Source organism: Rhinolophus hipposideros (assembly GCF_964194185.1).
Source record: "Rhinolophus hipposideros genome assembly, chromosome: 13".
Classification (NCBI taxonomy): domain Eukaryota; kingdom Metazoa; phylum Chordata; class Mammalia; order Chiroptera; family Rhinolophidae; genus Rhinolophus; species Rhinolophus hipposideros.
In genome coordinates, this window is record NC_138059.1 from 32,371,399 (window position 1) to 32,388,036 (window position 16,638).

Below are 16,638 nucleotides of genomic sequence, written 5' to 3' on the forward strand. Positions count from 1 at the left end.
TGTGGCTATGTTTAAAAAGAAAAAAACAGACCGGCAGATCTGCATAGTAGAAAGTGTATAACAACCTGCCCAGAGAGGAAAGACCAACAGCAAATATATATTCCACAGGTTCTTAGATGAATACAGTGGCTGGTTAATTTAATTACATGAGGAAACTGCCGGTGAATCAATTTTTTTCCAAATAAGTGACATGGATGGAAGAATTGGTATAAAGTTATTCTAACAATGTTGAAAGCAAAATGACTTAAGTAATTTACTGCAGTGGCTTAGAAACTCATCTTAATCTACGTAACCCGGGTTTTTAAAGATTTGTGTAATATAAAGACCAGAAGCCAGGAGACATGTGTTGAAGCCCCTACTCTGCCTCAGATTATCCCTGGGCAAATCACTTAATCTCTGCGCCCTTAACTCAATGAAGGAGTTAGGACTATCTCAAGGGGCCTCAACCCAGGGTTGTCTGATACTTCGGAGTCCCACACAGTAATGATGGTCCATTGTCAGGATGTCAAAGAGACTGAGAGCAATCACAGATTTGTCTGAACAGGGCTGCAGAGGCATATGACACTCATGTCAAGTTGGTACAGTCATGTTAGCTATGTCATCTTAGATGCAGTTTGGCTCATGAGGTCCATGAGGGAATGGATAAAAAGTGTTCTTCATAAAGAAAAGGATGATCTTGAAGATAATTTTCAGCTCTAAAATTTAATGATCTATGGCCTCAGCATTCACGTGGTGTGACTGAGGTGGGAGAGGAAGATACAAAACAGACCAAGGTTTATTGAGGATTTTAATACATTTGTGCCAATGAATGTACAGGGTCCTCTGCATACATCATCTCTCCTAATCTTCTCAACAGCCATGTGAATTAAGTATTTTTGCCTTCATTTTGGAAATGAGCTAAGTTGTAACTTTTACCACAGTCAACGGCCAGTAGTAGTAGCAGGGCTGGGATTCAGATTGTGTCTGCCTCTTTCCAGCACCATGTTGCTTAATAAAAACTACTGCTGTCAGCGCTCCATAATTTCATTTTTCCAATTGGTAACAGGATTGTGAATAAATGCTTTTCCTGTCCCCAGCTGTCATGCACAGACTCAGTATATTATGCCAATATAGCCTACAAGTCCAGGGGCCCATCAAGAGAGAAAAAAAAACCATCTAAGATGTATCTTCAGCCACTCATCACTGATAGGTTGCTGTGATAAAAATGTTCCTAGCAAACAGCCTACTGGCTTATGTGGATGAGAGAGCAATTTGCTGTGACCACAGGAAAACTAAAGGCTGTCACAAATTCAGTAGAGTGGGGGATAGAGATTCACTTGTAATCTCTTTTTCCATAATCCCAGGGCTGGGGGCTATAATAATTCTTGTCCATTTCACCTAATACTAACTTATAAGGTGCTATCAAGGAGGCAGAGGAGAAGCTGGTAAGAAAAAGACCTCTAGTGTTTAATTACTAGGACTGGAAACTTTCTTCTTCAATGGCATTTTGCACAGAGATATCCTCATGTTAACTGATAGCATTTTTGTTGTTTCAAAGGTCCTTTTTTCTCCTGTCCAAGGAACACTGTTTTAATATGTGCACATGGGAAATTTTTATCAGTGGTCATTCCTCCCCCACAATGTATCTAAATCTAGAGAAATAATTCTTTACCATACCTTTGTTAAAGCCAGGAGAAGAAATAAAAAGCATTGATTTTTCTGTGGTTTTTTTTTTTTTTTTTTTGCTATAGTACATAAGACACCAAGTTCAGTGCAATGGGACACAAGTCTAAAATATATAACCTAAGGGCAACATTTTTCTAGTAGTCTAGATTAAGTTTGGAATTTGGTAACTAAAAACATTAGGAAGAAATAGACTAATTTAGCTAGAGATAAGATTTGAAGGCGGATATACTCGGAAGAGTATAACTGTACTGGATTTCTCATTAGAAGAACGCAGAGTTTTACGAAGACATGAATTCCCCACGAGGACCATATTTACACAATTAACAATTCTTTTATGTGAAAAAAAGCTTTTACTTATTACACGTGGACACATGTGGGCTGTGTAAAAATATAAGAGATGCGTAACACACGGTAAACAGAAAGTAATGATTTTAAACAGGCCAAATCCTTGAACTCGTCATTAATAAATGTCTCTCGCATTCAGCTACCCGGGCTGCTGGGAGCCTGTTTTCCTCAAGTACTTCAAACACTGAAATCCAGGAACATTTATTATTTTAATCCATTACAGGCAGTGCTTGATTTAACTTTATTGGTTGCGGTGGTGGTAGTGGTTATAAGTGGGGGTACAGCAATGTTCTTTTACACATCATTTCAAAAGGGCTTAATTATATTTTATAGCTTGGGCCAGGAATTCTGCTTGTTTTTTGTCTAACAAGGTTCAAATGGAGTTCAGGTCGGTGATGAATCAGAAGAAAAAGTCAGAGATGGTTATCTCTCTGAGATGAGCTCATCTCCCTCCATGAAAGACTGGGCAGGTACATCATGTTCACTGCACACAGCACGTGAGAGTTGCTTATTATATGATTTTTACTTTTTATGCAACCTGGAAATTAGCACATCAGACATTCAACCTAATGTTATCTTCTAAATATCTAAAGTTACTCTCCTATATATTTCAAAGGCTTCCCATTGACATCCAGAACAGCAATGGTAACCAGCACTAAAACAAAAAGTACATGAAGAATAATAATCACGTAACAGACACTTAAAAATGTATAAACCCTTATCACAGAAAAAATTAAATATCCCAGATGAAAGATGTAGAAGACTGACTGCATTAACATAATTTGGTTAAACAAAGGGAATAAGTAACTGTATAAACATGCCTGAAAAGTGTGTATCTACTAGTGGTTTCTTTTTTGTAAAACATCAAACATTCTAAAATTTTTCTCTCTTTTTGAGGGTGTACGAAGATAGATACAATAGTAGTATTAATATTGCTATTATTGTTCAAAATTCTATCTAATCATATATTATGATAAAAATGACAGCAAGGAAAATAAAAATTGTATGTTGGGATTTCTTTTCTACTGCATGTGATGTCTAAAAAGAAGGGGACAAAAGAATTACTCCACAAGGGAGTATCTTATACATTTATTGTTTTTACTTCCCACCATATTCGAGAAATAACATGGGACATTATTTTGAAAATAAATTGAAAATCTTACATTTTCTACTTATTTCCCCTTAAATTTTTAGAACTTCTTAAATTCTACTATCTTTTGGAATATCTCAGTATTCTACCACTATGCACAGAAAAATATCACTGTTGAAAAACTCAGGAATCTACAGGTAATTTAAGAGTATAAAAAGAGGGACATGCCAGTTCATCAGTAGCAACTTTGAACCTTGTTACAAAATAATAGGAGAGAATCTGACCAGGATTAATAGTGGTGCTCACTTCTGGGATGAGGGGTGTTCTGTTTCACGGACTCTGGGCCATCTGTCCTGCCTGACTACATTTTACTTCTGCAAAACTATAAACGCACCTCTACCTCAGGGCCTATAGAAAGGAATTAGAATTCTTCTGCTTTTCATTATCACAAGATTCAGTAACTCATTTCATTGTCAAGATAATCCCCTTTTACTCTTTCTTTTGCGCTTGCGAGGTATAACAAAATGATAAATGAAATCCCATATGTTACAGACCCAATGAGGTCTCTACCTTTTTTTGAGTGTTGGGTTTAAGCTACTCAGGACATAGTGTCAAAAATGACAAGACCCTGATGCCCACACTATTCATTAAGGCTGGTTAGTGATTTGTCTAGCTGTCTACAAGCTGTATTTCCACTGCAATCCTCAGTAGCTGTTTAAAAGTTAAGTTTTCCTCTGGCTTTAACTGTCAAAGTATTCATTTCCTATTGTTCAGGCCTTGGAAAGAAATGCTGTTTCTTTATAAAAGTAACAATAGCCTTTGGGGTATTGTAAATTGCCTGTTGTTGGAACACAGTGTTTTAGGTAGTCATATCTAATTTAATGCTTCATTTCCCCTTAGGCTTACTTGCATCTCTGGAGCATCCGATGGATATGACAACGCCTTAAGAGATTTTCCTCAGGAGATCCAGTTAAGTATGGAATGAAAAGCTGGAGTTCCACTTTTATCAATTAATGACTTGGTTTCACTTTTCAGTATCTGAAAAGGAACTTTAGGTTCTTTACATTTTATTGGTCCTGAATTCGGTGAACAAGAGGCGTTTGTATATGTGAAAAATAATATAGTTATGCTTTTATCCCCTATTTTTGTTTATACACAAAGATAAGTACATCTGGATGACAGAGGCTGGGGTAGTGAAAGTTATTTAAACCACAGCTCTTTGACTAGAATTTGAGTTCCGTTCATTGCTTTCTGCATGGATGTAAATACCCCTTGGTCCCTTTGGAAAGGGCATCCTTGCATCTTTTTTCCCAGTTCTGACTAAAATGCCAGCCCAAAAGGCCTTACTTAGGCTCTTCTCCCAACCCTTTGTGCCACCTAACTGGTGCATGTCCGAGTCCCCTTTTCCTTAATATACATGGAGCTTGCTAATCTAAGTGTCCCTGGGGAAGAGCAAGGCAGCCTAAAGAACAGCTATTTCACAGCCTGAATTGTCACCCTTGCCTGTCAAACTCTAAGGAGTACAGCCCTAATACAGCCATAATTAACTCTGACAAGAGGAGCAAAAGACTACAGCTTATTCCCCACCCTGCCTGTGGAAAGTGCTACACTGCTAGTTCAGAATTTATAGCGACGTACTTAAGGTCTCTCCAAAACGACGTACTTCAAGTGGCAAAAGAGACTGTGCTGTGTGTGTATGTGGGGAGACAGGGGGTTGTTTTTTAAAAGAACATACTATAGAATGGGATGGATTTAATGGACAGCAGAAGAAATATTATCTGCCTTAAAATGATTCAGAAAATAAGGTGTAATTTCTAAATGAGATTCATTTTGGTATCGATAACACAACCATAGGGCTTTTTTGGGGGGGGCAGTATTATACACCAACTTTAAAAATACAAGCATTATGTCTAATAAAATCACAACTTTAGAGCCCTTTTACTGAAGACATACACGAGGACATAAGTATGCTAGCTGAAATACAAGTTCGGTTATTATAAGTAACTGTTAAACTAGCATCTGCAGAGTGGAATAAAAAAAAAAATCAAGTCTCCTGAAACTCTCATAGTTGAGGGTTGCAGAACAGTACAGACTAAGAAAATCTTGTAGATTTTTTTTAAAGGGGAAAGAAAATATTTAACCATTTCATTTTGTTTCAAACAATGAAAACATTTCAGTGACTAATCTGTACATATTTTATTGTAAAACCAGTAAATGAATATGAAAGAATTTCAGATTTAAATGTATTGACAATTTCTTTCTTGGGAAGAAAATTAACTTTCCCCCTTCACTCTTTTATTATTCCCTTTTCCATATACTTCCCATAATCTTATGACAGACTAGATGATAAAAAAAAAATCATTAGGCAAAATCAAATATTTTTGAACCTTTCAGAAGTGAGGAAACATGCCTACGACACATTCCCATTGTGTTTCTCTAAATATTACTTAGAACATAAGATTCCTCTAGCATTACAAATCTATTTCAGCTCCTAAATTAAAACTCATCTGGAGAGGACTGTTTTACCCTGTTTATATAACATTGTCACATAAAGAGTGTTAAAAAAAATATTTCACTAAAAATAGCTTGCGTAAGTTAGGGATTAGAGTAGTTTCTGCTGCTATAATTGTTCCTTTGTAGTTTTTTCCATGATGTTTTTGCACAGTGTTTTTGACTGTGTTTATTAAAGTCAGCACATCAAAAAGGATCAAAGAGAAAGTGAGTGAGAACCAAAGAAACCCCAAGTGTGTTGTCTCATTGGGGAGTTATGCAGATTCGCATAAACAAGTGCAAATTGTTGAGGTTTTAATGAAAATTTTCTACAATTATTTTATCGTAAGTCATTCTATACAATAACATCTGTACAGCAGATGGCTATCCTGTGCCACGGCAATGCCCCTGTTTCTCTCTCTGTTTAATAGCACATCTGAGATGACTACTTTTGTCACTGTGCTCGATTTGGTTCAGCAAAGAATTTGAAAAGTGCAGCTGCTGCAGATGTTGCCCATAGTTATATAAACTGCAAAATCAGAGACACAGTTAAGTATTTCTGTATTAGATTCAAACTATAAAAATCTGACATTAACTCTGTTGAGCTCAAAGATATAGTATAAATATTTTTGGTTGAATGCAGAATGATGTCACTTCAAAAATACAAAAAGAAATATGACTACTGGTAGGAGGTTTTCCTTTTTTAGGAGGGGGTTATTTTTACAACTTATCAAAAATATACTTTGAATATATATTTGCATAAATTTCATCCAATTGGCAAAGCATGCATTTTTAAGGTATTCAACTATATAATAAAAGCTTAAATTGTATTTTACTTTTAAAAAGTTTTACTTAGTAAAAAATCAATTTTTGAAAAATATGTAGTAATCTCTCAATTACAATTTCCTAGAAATCAGCCTTCAGCAATAACTAGAACTTGACACAATCTCATTTCACTTAATTATAATTTATTATTTTGCTGACTTTGTTATCGTCTTAAATGTTTGGGCATGCCATTACATTAAGCAGAAATGTAGAGAAAATAATTTGGTGTCTGTTCAGCTCTCATAATAAAATTGTTCCTATTAAATGTCTAACTTCAATTTGTTTTGGTTTGTGGACTCAAATAACTATTTTAGAACATTTGCTGAAACTACAGTTAGAGTTGTATACTTTATGTCTTAGTCAAAGCTATAGTTTCCATTTTGTGTTTAACTAGATTTAAGAGCATAATTGTATAAGAGCACAAAGGTATAAGGTACACAGTTTTTCTAGTGTGAAGGGGCAAAAAACAAGTTACAAAGCAGAATGAGTCTAGTACCTTGTATAGCTCAGTGAGAAGATTTTAATTATATTTTAGAGATGTTTACCGAGGACAGATACAATTAAATGTGGATAAAATATGAGTAGCTAATGAATAAAACAAGGAATGAGGATGAAAAAAAGAAAAGGACCTAGAATGAGTACAATATATTTAAATTCTTTCATTCTGAGTCCCAACGTTTCCCTGCTATATCATTAAGGTACAACTGGAAAGGCGTGGGAACGGGCCCAGTGTTGTCTGGGTTGCAATTTATTTGTGGATAAATCAGACATTTTCGCCTCCAGTATTTCATAATCTATCATGTCCCACGGATCTTACATTTTTCATTTCTAACTTTTAAGACAATTAAAAAAATGCAGTGCTTTTAGCTGGCTTGGTCACAAATATTTCTAGTGAGAAAGAAATAAATCATTTATTTTTTGGCCTAAAATTCATACTTCTCAACTCTAAAACTTTTTCTTTATCTCTTAAACTACTGTGCCCAAACTGGCTATTTAACTAAGTTACAGTTAGTTTCCAGCTGCCACTTAATTACTTTCTTAGTAAGCAACTAAGTTGCATATCGTTTCAGGATTTATTTTTATCCCCTGCACTATCCCTTTATCCCCAATGCTTTCCTGTAAATTAAAGTGGAAAAAAAAAGTTTCCCTTTTGCTACTTTTACTTTCAAAGTAAAATTTCTGGCACTGTGCCCTGAACTTTTACAGTAGCAGTTCCAGTGATTGAAAACTGTTATTTCCCACCTGTGCCTTGTCTTTTCTTTTTCCCTTCTCACATTTCTTCAGCCCACCTTTTAGGTTCAGTGTGAAAAAGCAAGTAACAATTTAGTCATGGTAACAAAAGAGGAAAATGTGGATGTCACTGCCTGTTAATTTCTCACTTCTCCACCCATCAACTTTCAGTTTGCAGGGTCCTTGCCTCTCTGCCAGGCAAAGCATGAAGCACAGCGCTTCCTGGCCAGGTGCTGCCGCCCGATAGTCCTCAGTGGCACTGTCCTTGCAGAGTTGCACCCTGACTTCTACTACACTTTGTGCAGCACAGCTGCCATTAAGGCAGTTTCTCTTTTTTAAATCGGTTGCTAGTACCAATGACCTAATGTAGTGCACCAGCATCACCTGTAGGGCTTTCACAACACAGATTTCTGGGCTCCTTGCCCAGAGCTTCTGATTCAGGTCAGGGGTAGGGTCTGAAAATTTGTATTTCTAACAAGTTCCTACGTGATGCTGTGGGTTCTGAGACCATTTCTTGAGAACCACTACTCGAATGGTTCATAAAACCATTTCTTGTTGTGCCACTATAGCTGTAAAAATAAATTTAGGAATGAGCAGTTTTAAAGACTCTTGTGGAAACATGTCTGAAGAGGTGGATAGGACCTGTTTTATTTAGGGCATTAAAATACTTAAGCTCAAAGGATTTGTTATAAAATTTTCTCTACACTAAGGTCACAAACCAGAAATGTCCCCATTGCTAATGGCCCTTAAAACTTTTAACCTCCAAATAATATAAATCATCAAAATGATGCATTTTCAGATGTGAACATGTCATGCCATTATCTCCCTCTCCCTGTTTTGGTGACTTACCAGGTACTTTCTGTGCTGCTTTGACAATCAGGCTCCCACTGAGAGTTGATAAAGATGCTAAAAGGCATGGTTTATGAGGATGGGGGACAGTTTCCATGGAGACCACAATCTGAGTAGTATGGACTGAGATTTTCTGAAAGCAGGAAACAGTTCTCCAAATGTTTTCTTGAAGTGGAATCTTTTGTGCTCCATCACCAAAAACTTTAGGTTTAGAGAACTTCCCACGGTAACATTTGGAGGCTGGAAGCTCATCCTTAGGCAGCATGGTGTCGGACAGGGCTGACGTCTCTTCACTGTGTGCACTTTTTATCTTCTTTAAAAAATGGTTTATCTGATCCAGCTTGGTGAAACTCAGGTTTGCTTTCAACGGCTTTGATATATCCAAGCTGATGTCTGCTATAGAATTGAAAAAGATAAGAAAATTACTGAAGCTCTCTTATTGAATATAAGCCTTTACCTCCCTGTCAAGCTTCAAGTTACCCAACACCTGGATTGTGGGTGGACTCATTAGAATGCCAGATGTTGTCATTCTTTTACTCGTCATCACCTATGTATTCTTTCCATGTAGTTACTTGAAGGAACACTTTCCCTGGACTACTTACACGCCTGTATTCCTGTCTTAGTTCATGTGACTGCCTGACCTGATAGAGGCCACACATGGACATCTACTTCTGCCTAGGGTTTCCAGGCAGGAATTCCCGCCCGTTCTAAGGAATTTTTTTCGCTTCCCCCTTCCCAAATCCTGAGATATAAACTGTTTTCTGTTCTCCACGACGAATAGTTTCCGCAATGTGACGGCCGATACTACCAACCACCTGGGTTCAAGGAGCCAATTTTCCCGATTTCCAGACCAACTTTTCCCGGGATTCGGGAATGAGAAAGTGAAAAAAATTCCTGAGAACGGGTGGGAATTCCCGCCTGGAAACCCTACTTCTGCCCTTCCAACAGCGGCAAAAGGAAGCAGCCTTTCCAGTTCGTTACTGCAACTGACATCCCTTCCTCCAAAGTAAAAGGACGTCCCCTAGTATTCCACACGCAGTTTGATGCAAATACTGGTGTTAATAAACATGTATCCAACTGACTGAAGTAGCCTCCCCTACCATTCTCTGATCAAGTTATGCAGAGAATGTTTGCTTCTCTTTTGTGAACCAGAAGAGTCCCTACACCTTTCCCTGTATATTCTGCGTTGATAAAATTTCAAATACCTCCTCAGTGGTAGACTGAAATTTCTTAAAACCTATACTCCATTTACTATGTACAAATACCAGCAGTTGTCCTTATCTGCCACTTAGCCACCGGACATTAAAACTAGCCTTGTTATTTCTGATTTTGCCTTTTTAGTTTACCGTCTTTCTTCTGTTTTTACTATTAATAAGACATAAGACTATAAGCACTGTGAAGGCACAGCATGTCATACATCTTTATACCTGTGACTGGTACAGTCTCTTGCATATGTTCAATAAATGTTTGAGTTTAACTGAATCTAACAAGTGTTCTTGTCATTGGAGCCTGAAGATATAATAAATCTTACGTGATGCTAGGAATAGCAGTTATTAAGCAGATAAAGTTAATATTCTTTATTAATAATCTCATTGACTCCATCTCTCTTCACAAGGATAAACTTCTCACCTTCCTCAGATGTCAGCACCTACGGTTTTCCTCCTGGCTACCCAGGCTCCCTCAGAGTACCATCTCTGTTGAGTGTGCCTACTCTTGTGTTTCCTTAATCAGGCCCAGCAAAACTGCGAGTCCTGCTTCTAACTAGTTGTTCATTGAAGAGTTAGACATCTGAGTTAACCTTCTGTAATATTAAAAAATTTCCTGCTCCCCATATTTTTCAAAGAGGAACAAACATCCTAACTTAAAAGACTTACTTTTTAAAAATCATTTTATTGACATATAACTCACATACCATACAATTTACCTACTTAAAGTGTACAATTCAATGGTTTATAGTATACTTTAGTATAGTTTAGTATACTTTAGTTGCACAAGATTGTGCAACCATCACCAATATTGACTTCCAGAACATTATATTATCATCACTGGACACACACAAAATCCCATACCACTTAAGAGTCACTCCTTATCCATTTTCCACTTCCAGTCCCAGGCAACCCCTAACTTAATTTCTTGTCTCTACAGATTTGCCTGTTCTGGATATTTCATGTAAATGGAATCATACACTGTTGGCTTTTTGTGTCTGGTTTCTTTCAGTTACCATAATGTTTCCAAGGCCCATTCATGCTTAAACATGTATCATCAGTACTTCATTCTTTGTAGTGCCTGAATCATGCTTCATCATATGGGTATATCACTTTTTTTTTTTTTTATCCATTGTCAGTTGATGGGCAAGGGTTGTTTCTACTTTTTGGCTGTTATGAACATTCATGTGTAATTTTTTTTTGTGGACATGTTTTCAATTCCTTTAGGTATCTTCCTAGGAGTGAGCCTGCTAGGTTATATTTGATTACCACCATCCTAGTGGTGTGAAGTGGTATTCCATTGTGATTTTGGTTTGTATTTCTCTAATGACTAATGATGTTGAGCATTTTCTAATGTGCTTATTGGCCATTTGTATATATTCTTGGAAAAATGTCTTTTCACATCATTTGGGCTATTTGTCTTATTACTAATGAATTGTATGAGCTCTTAATATATTCTGGATATAAATCCCTATCAGATACAGGATTTGCAAATATTTTCTCCTGTTCGGTAGATTGTTTTTTAAGTTTTTTTTGAAGGTATCATTTTTTGAAGTCCAATATATCTATTATTTTGCTTGTGCTTTTGCTGTCATATGAAGAAACCACTGCTTAATCCAAGATCACAAATATTTACACTTATGTTTTCTTTTATGAGTTTTATAGTTTTACCTCTTACATTGAGGTCTATGATCCCTCTTGAATTAACTTTTGTGTTTTATGTGAGGTAGGTGGTCCAACTTCATTCTTTTGCATGGGAATTTCCAGACAAGCAGCATTTGATCAAAGACATTATTATTGACTTGCAGAATTTGGGGTATTGAAAGAGGCTGGTAGGCAAAATATTTTAGGGTGATTGGCTTATTCAAATGGCCAATACTTTACTTGCTTTGCTCACACATCGTTCTATGTGGGCTTCTAAATTCTGTAGCCTCACAGAAAACAATTTAACAAAATGGAAAAAAAAAAGAACAATCTTAACACATGATAGCAACAACAGAAAAGGAAAACAAAGTTAAAGTAGAAAGAGACTCAGAGGTTGGGGCCTGAAGCTATCTGCTTTTGCCTGGACTCATAACATGAAGACAAATTAAGTTCAGAGTGCTTTCTGTAGCCAAGGAAACAATTTAGAGACCGACCCAGGAAGTAGCCCAAATAAACACTTAAACCAACTACCGAAGCTAAGGGATTCATTTTCCTTGACTGCACACTGGTAAAGCATCCATGGAATGAATGGTATATTATATATATACGTATATATATATATATATACGTATACGTATATATATATACGTATATATATATATACGTATATATATATATATATATATGTTGCTGACTACTGCCTCAGTATGGACTCTCATATCTCAGGCACCACTGTGGTCCCAGTGACACAGGAAAAAAATGTTTACACCTCTGGTTACTTGCCTAACTCGTCCTTTGAGACTTGGCCCTTCAGTCACTTCCTCCAGGAAATCCTCCGTGAACCCTGTAGCTGGGTGAGGTGTCTCTCATCGATAGCTTCTAGAATATCCTATGCGCTATGCCATCATCAGGCACCTATGTATGTTATTTTTATAGTTACCTCCTTAGGTATCTGTCATAGTCCAATGAACTGTCAGCTCCTGGACAGTCAGGACTGTCCTACATCTTAATATGTGCCGTGCCTAAACTACTATAGTAAGTATTAAATTAGTATTTAATGATGTAATCAAGGAGACATACATGAATTTTTCTTTTCTACTGAATTCCCATAGGCACATCAAATCAGTTCACCCAGAATAATCCATCAACTCTTCTCAGACATGCTAGATTCCCTGTCCCAGTTAATGGCTCTATCATCTACCAAGTGCTCAAATTAGAAATCTGACTTTTTTACTCATTTCATTCCTTTTGCTGGTACAACTCAATGATTAAGTTCTGTCACTTTTATTTACAAATTATTGATTGAATCCAATCCCCTTCTCAGTATTTCAGCCATTCCCCATGTCTTTCCTCCATGCCTTTAATATTGTTTAGTCAATCTAGTCTCCAGAGTAATTTCCAAATGCTTTGTTTCAAATGTGATCCTGATTGGCTCCCTCCTGCAAAAAACTACTTAATGGCTCTTCTTTATCTATGAGATAAAAAGACCAACTTCCTTATAATGGAAAAAAAAGGCCCTGCTTTTCCTTTTCTATAGCCATTGCCCACCTCACATTTTACAATTCCAGAAATATAAGAGTTTATAGATCCCACTTTCCCTAACCCATGCAGTCAAACCACTAAGCCTTTGTACATGTTGCGCCTTTGTCTCATGTACCCTTTCTTTGCCTGTCTAACACCTAATCTTCAAGATACTCCTCCGCATTTTCTCTAAGAAATTGATCTGCAAAACTGGCCCCATACAAGTACTATTAAATGAAATTATATCTCCCACCAATAAAGAAGATCTGTGAGTATATCTTTTTCATCTTTAAAACTTAGCATTGGGCCTCAAACAACATGAAAACATTTGGTCACTTCATGCTGGAGCACTCCAAAACATTCTAATCTGCTTACCTGCCTACCTGTGCTGGGCAGAATTCTAAAGATGACTTTCCTCCCCAAGTTGCCATATTTCATAAGTGATGTGTGACACAGAGCATTGTCATGATGGAGGATGATTTACAGCACACTTTAAAACACACCTTCTCTCAACTGTAGCTCACACCTGACTGACTGCACTGAACAAGTTGAAACTTGTCACACACTGTTACTAAGGTTCGATGTGCCACTTCTGTTCTCGAAGATCCCTGCCTTTCCGTTGGACAGCAGTCGGCAGCAGCATTCACTGTATTTTGTGATCACAACGGAAAGGCTCTGTGTCACACATGCTTCTGGTATGGCAATTTCTGTCAAATAAAAACATTACGGTGCGTCCTCATCCACCTTATTCACTGGATCTGGCACCATCTGACTTTTGGCTCTTCCCCAAAGTAAAAATGATTCAGAATATCGAGGCAGCCATAACAGCACAACTAAAGACACTCAGGAAAGAGGACTTTCAGAACTGCTTCAGAAAGTGACAAGAACATGGCATAAGTGCGTTGGAAGCAAGGGGGAATATTTTTAGGGGAATTAATGGCAATGTGTTTTTTACTATAATAAATTTTTTAAAATTTAAACATTCACTGTATTGTTTGGTCACACCTTATATAGGATCTGTATGAAGAAAATGACAGAATGCTAATTAGTAATCAAAAAAGACCCAAGTGAGTGGAGAGACATACCATACATATAACATATTCATGGATTCATGAAAGACTCAACATAGTAAAGATGTCAATTTCCCCCGAATTGATCTATAGATTTAACACAATTCCAATAAAAATACCAGCAGTATTTACTGTAGATACAGAGAAGCTTATTCTAAAACGTATATAGGAAAGTCAAGGAACCAGAATAGCCAAAACTCTTTTGATAAATAATAAAATTGGAGGACTTATACTACCTGATTTTAAGACTCACTATGAAGCTATTGCGATCAAGACAGCACAGTCTTGGAGAAGGATGTACACGTATATCAGTGGGACAGAACATATTCCAGAAATAGCGACCAAAAAAAAATACCATCAAATGACTTTTGAAAACGGTACAAAGGTAATTAAATGAAAAAAGCGTAATATTTTTAAATTAAATTTACTGGGGTGACAATGGTTAGTAAAATTACATAGGTTTCAAGTATGGAATTTTGTAATATATCATGTATATATCACATTGTGTGCTCATCACCCATAGTCAGTTCTCCTTCCATCACCATATACTCGACCCCCTTTACCCTCATCTACCACCCCCCACACCCCTTACTCTGTGGTAACCACTAAACTGTTGTCTGTGTCTATGAATTTTTGTTTCTTTATTTGTTTCTATTGTTCCTTTGTTGCTTTCAGTTTTATTTCCCACAGATGAGTGAAGTCATATGGTTCTTGACTTTTTCTGTCTGATTTATTTTGCTTAGCCTAATAATCTCAAAATCCATCCATGTTGTTGCAAATGGCAGTGTTTCGTCTTTTCTTATGGCAGAGTAATATTCGATTGTGTATATATACCACATCTTCTTTATCCAATCATCTATAGAAGGACACTTTGGTTGTTTCCATGTCTTGGCCATGGAAACACGGCCAATGTTTCCATGGCCAATGAACATCAGAGTACATAGATTTTTCGGATAAATGTTTTCAGATTTTTTGCGGGTATATACCCAGCAGAGGGATTGCTGGGTCATATGGTAATTCTATTCTTAATTTTTTGAGAACCTTCACACTGCTTTCCATAGGGGCTGCATCAATCTGCATTCCCACCAACAGTGTATGAGGGTTCCTTTTTCTCCACAGCCTCTCCGACACTTGTTATTATTTGTCTTGTTGATGATAGCCATTCTGACTGGGGTGAGGTGATATCTCATTGTGGTTTTGATTTGCATTTCTCTGAAGATTAGTGATGTTGAACATTACTTCTTATGTCTATTGGCCATTTGTATGTCTTCTTGGGAGATGTTGCTAAACTGTTTTGATATCAGAGGAATTATTTAAGAATTTATACCAACTGGAAGAGCAGTTAACTAAGTTTACTACTTGGAACTGGTGAAAAGGCTGTGTGAAAAAGTTAGATGACCTGAACTTTTCGCCAACAATTCATGGCTCTTGCATCAAGACAATGCACCAGCTCACATGGCACTGTCTGGGAGTTTTTAGCCAGTAAACAAATAATTGTATTGGAACACCCTCCCTATTCACCTGATCTGGTCCCTAAAGATAAAGGAAATATTGAAAGGAAGACATTTTGATGACATTCAGGACATCAAGGGTAATATGACAACAGCTCTGATGGCCATTCCAGAAAGAGTTCCACAATTGCTTTGAAGGGTGGACTAGGCTGGCATTGGTGCATAGCTTCCTAAGGGAAGTATTTTGAAGCTGACCATATTGATATTCAGCAATGAGGTATGTAGCACTTTTCCTAGGATGGGTTTGTGAACTTAATTGTCACACCGTGTATTTCTGGGCTCTCATTCTGTTCCGCTGATCTATGTATCTGTTTTTATGCCAATACCATATTGTTTTGATTACTGTGGCTTTGTAGTATAATTTGATATCAGGTAGCATGATAACTCCTGCTTTGTTCTTCTTTCTCAGGGTTGCTGTGGCTATTTGGGTTCTTTTATGGTTCCAATATAAATTTTAGTATTGTTTGTTCTAGTTCTGTGAAAAATGCCATTGTTATGTTGATAGATATTGCACTGAATCTATATATTGTTTTGGGTAGTATGGACAATAATTTAATTATATTAATTCTTCCTATCCATGAGCCTGCTATATGTTTTCACTTATTTGTATCTTCTTTAATTTTTCTCTTCAGTGTCTTATAATTTTCTGAGTACAGGTCTTTTACTTCCTTGCGTAAATTTATTCCTAAGTATTTTATTTTATTTGATGCAATTGTAAATGGGATTGTTTTCTTAATTTCTTTCTTATAGTTCATTATTGGGGTTTAAAAATGAAACTGATTTCTGAATATTAATTTTGTATCCTGCTGCTTTACTAAATTCATTTATCAGTTCTAATAGTTTTTTGGTGGAATCTTTGGTGTTCTCCATATAAAGTATCATATCTGCAAATGACAGTTTTATTTATTCCTTTCCCATCTGGATGCCTTTTTCCCCCCTTTTTCTGATCTGATTGCTGTGGTTAGGACTTCCAATACTATGCTGAACAAAAGTTGCTGAAAGTGGGCATTCTTGTCTTGTTCCTGATCTTAAGGGGATTGCTTTTAGATTTTTCTCATTGAGTATGTATTAGCTGCAGGCTTGTCATATATGGCCTTTATTACGTTGAGATATGTTCTTTCTATTTCCACTTTGCTGAGAGTTTGGATCATAAATGGATGCTTTTTCTGCATCTTTTGATATGACCATATGAT

At 36.7% G+C, this 16,638-nt stretch overlaps 1 protein-coding gene across 5 annotated transcripts in view; it reads right to left on the reverse strand.

The window, feature by feature from the left end:
• VPS13B (vacuolar protein sorting 13 homolog B) overlaps positions 1–16,638 on the reverse strand; it is a 765,148-nt gene that overhangs the window by 161,038 nt on the left and 587,472 nt on the right. For 4 of the 5 annotated variants that reach the window (XM_081070819.1, XM_081070821.1, XM_081070817.1 and 1 more), the window contains exon 36: positions 8,495–8,890. In XM_081070819.1, the coding sequence (XP_080926945.1) occupies positions 8,495–8,890 (396 nt within the window). The remainder of the gene's footprint in view (positions 1–8,494; positions 8,891–16,638) is intronic. The other variant, XM_081070818.1, reaches the window with a different exon arrangement.